A 3,433-nucleotide genomic window follows, 5' to 3' on the forward strand; every position below is an offset into this window, starting at 1 on the left:
GGAGGGAAGAGGCCATTTACAAAAATAATACAAATTAAAACTTGCTAATTGTCATCAATATAGTAAACCTCCCCCTAAAATACCTGTACAATGTAAGATGCATTTTCACTGGTCCAGTCTGTGTGGACAGTGGTGATAAAGAGAATCCAATTTCAGGAAACGGGAATGAGCACCCAGGGTTGCTGATGACAGGATCAGGTCTCTACTTCCCAGCTTGGAATCCACTGCTCTTTCCCAGAACTATCTGAGCAAGAGCCCAGCATGTTGTCAAAGTATCAGACTCCACACCCTGGGAACTCCACAATATGACACTCAGCTCCATCCCTAATCCTAAAACAATAAGAGATTCGATTACTACTGTCAAAAGCAATTCATGATCAGATGTCTCAATAAGTAAAGATATAAAATTGAATTTCATAGCAGAGATTAAAGCATCTACCCCAAAATCTATGGGGATCCCTTACAACAAACTGCTTTTGCTTGATTTAGTCAAACAAAATTGGACTATGAAAGGGGCTTTGTTTGTGCACATTAAATCTGTTAATTTCTCTTTTACTGGCGTAACTCATATTATAATTTATTCCCAGCCACTCCAGCAACAGTTCGAGTCCCTTAGATTTAAGAGATATTTGTATCATAATGTGTTGCCACAGCTTGTCCTGTTTTGCTTTATTAAAAAAGAATCATGTCAGTGAAAGTGGTCACTGGTAAACAGTTGGTCAAAGTACGGTATAATGCTGTGGGATATCTTTCTGTATGCTATGAATATGTGTGGCTCCCATTGGATAATAAATAAAGCTGCATTGTTCTATAGCAGAGCTGGATAAAGTTAGGCTGTACATTCAAACTGAAGATGAGACAAAGAAGGGTAGAGTCCAGGGAGACACCAGCTGCTGTCCAAGAAGCAACATGTAATGGGTGGGACACAGGTAAAGCCACCTTGAACATGTGGCGATACATAGATTAATAGAAATAGATTGATTTAAATTATAAGAACTACCTAAGGAGAAGCTTGAGCCATAGGCCACACAGTTTGTAATTAATATAAAGCCGTTAAGTGATTATTTTATAAGCAGCTGTGGGACTGAGGATGGGAAAGATTAGTCTGGACCACAGGGCCAGGGAGGACCAATAAACTTCTACCTACAGTGTACTCTAATGCCTCCTGAATCAGTATCATTTTATTCCTAACAGTCCTTTTGAAAAGTTGACAAAGACCCTATAAGACTGTGAAATAACAGACAAAGGAAAACTAAGAATGAATATTTTTGAGCTAGTTTCCAGGCTAATCTTCTCTGTTATCTCAGTCCCAGGGCAGCTTCCTGCTCCCCCAGGGTTTCTGACACACTCAGGATGTGGGCTGCAACACTGTGTCTCTTGCACAATAGTAGACCGCAGAGTCCTCAGATGTCAGGCTGCTGAGATCCATGTAGGCTGTGCTGGAGGATGTGTCTGCAGTCAGTGTGGCCTTGCCCTTATACTTCTGATTGTAGCCAGTATCGCCATTTCCAGGATAAATACCTCCAATCCACTCCAGGCCCTGTCCAGGACTCTGCTTCACCCAGTGCATAGTGTTGCTAGTGAAAGTGTAGCCTGAAGCCTTGCAGGACAACTTCACTGTGTCCCCAGGTTTCCTCAGCTCAGGACCAGACTGCTGCAGCTGGACCTGGCAGTGGACACCTGTGGAGAGAAAGGCAGAGTGGATGTCATTGTCACCTCAGTCCCTGTTCCTTCTTCAGGTTTGGAACTGGAAAGCCCCTTACCTGTAGTTACTGACAGGAGGAAGAGGATGATCCAGCTCCATCCCATGGTGAGGATCTGTGTACTCAGTGATTGTGGAGAGGACACTGATCATATGCTGTTCTAGGGTGTGGACATCTCTGTAATTACTATCATAGTCTCATGTGATTTGCATATTCATGAGCAGGGTACTTCTTAGATAAGGTTCTAGTACAGCTGGAGAAGAAGGTAGAGAACACTTGAGTCAGACAGCAGGATGCTGAGGGCCAAGTCATAATCCTCTCTGAGGAAATGTATAATATACTCCTTCCCTGAGCCCTGTGAACATGCTGAGGAAATAGCATCAGGACCTAAGTTCTTAATATATTTCAGGCCTGAGGCAGATGCTCCACTTTGTGACAAGGTTATGAGATTAATTTGCAGATGTTGGTTGTGATAATAATGAGAGAGAGAAGAAATTTGAAAGCTCCTAAGTTTGAAATTTACAACCTCATTTCAGATATATGCAATTAATATTTGCCTTTCCAACAGTTTATATACCAAAGAACTCTTCCAAATGACACAAAGTAAATACACTTCAGAAATATTTGCACAACAATGATTATTGCAAAAAACATCAAAATAACTACATTGTGGAATTAACTATTTGTCTGTCAATACACAATTTCACCAAGAAGACATGTTCATATAAACAACAAACAAGTTTTTTACCTGCAAGCAGTATGGAACTTCATAAGTTATAGGATGCAACTAGTGATAAACTTATTTAGACCATCTCAGAAACACAGACATTAAATGAGACTCTCATTAGTAGTTCTTAGATATTTCATACTTACGTACAACTAGGAATACAAACACATGGTGAAGTATAAGTGAAATGGTTTAGTAGAATAAAAGCAAAGTAGGAGGGGAAGGAAAATGAAGGGTAGAGATTATGGCAGAAATACACGCAACGTAGAAAATACATGTGTATAAAAATTCTAAACACATATCAAATTGTTATTTTTACATTTCACAATTTATATTCTTTGAAATTTTAATCCATGTATAAAATATAATATGATCGTATCTACAGCCACTATGCCCTTTGGTTCCTCTTGGGACTTTCCAATAAGACTCTCTCCCAACTTCCTGACCTCTTATTTATTAACTCATAATGCAATGAGTTCAATCAGTGCTATCTATATACACATAAGTGGGTTCTTTCTCTGGTACATAGGAAACCTCCAGAAACCTTCCAAAGCAAATTGACTATATTTTCCTCATCAGTCATCAAATGCCAATGGATCCTCAGCTTGACATGGGTCCTCTGGAGTTTATCTCCATCTCCATTTATGCAACAGTTTTAAAAATTGTTATACTATCTTTAATGGAGAGAACAGGGCACACATACACCAAGCTGTTTGTGCGATCCTCAGAGGACAACTTATGGAATTCAATTCTTGTATCCTATCATGTGGGTCCAAGCAATCAAACTGATATTGCTAATCTTTCCAGTAGACACGTTTACCTGCTCAGCAACTTCACAGGCTCTCAAAAACCAAAATGAACTCACTGTATCAAAATATAGATGTTTTCTATCACAATGTGCACTTTTTGTATCACTTGGCTTTTACCTATATGTCACAGTCAGAGTATTTTTTTTAGGATTTTGTGTATGCTTGTGTCTGAATATTTATTGTTTTAGTTTTGT

At 39.3% G+C, this 3,433-nt stretch overlaps 1 gene segment (V, D, J or C); it reads right to left on the minus strand.

The window, feature by feature from the left end:
* Window positions 1-1,348: 1,348 nt before the first annotated feature.
* On the minus strand, window positions 1,349-1,867 carry LOC114688477. The segment is given in 2 exon segments: window positions 1,349-1,680; window positions 1,764-1,867. Coding segments are annotated over 2 exon segments (378 nt in total).
* Window positions 1,868-3,433: the final 1,566 nt, after the last annotated feature.

The sequence above is a fragment of the Peromyscus leucopus genome, unplaced genomic scaffold (genome assembly GCF_004664715.2).
Source record: "Peromyscus leucopus breed LL Stock unplaced genomic scaffold, UCI_PerLeu_2.1 scaffold_1379, whole genome shotgun sequence".
Lineage (NCBI taxonomy): Eukaryota > Metazoa > Chordata > Mammalia > Rodentia > Cricetidae > Peromyscus > Peromyscus leucopus.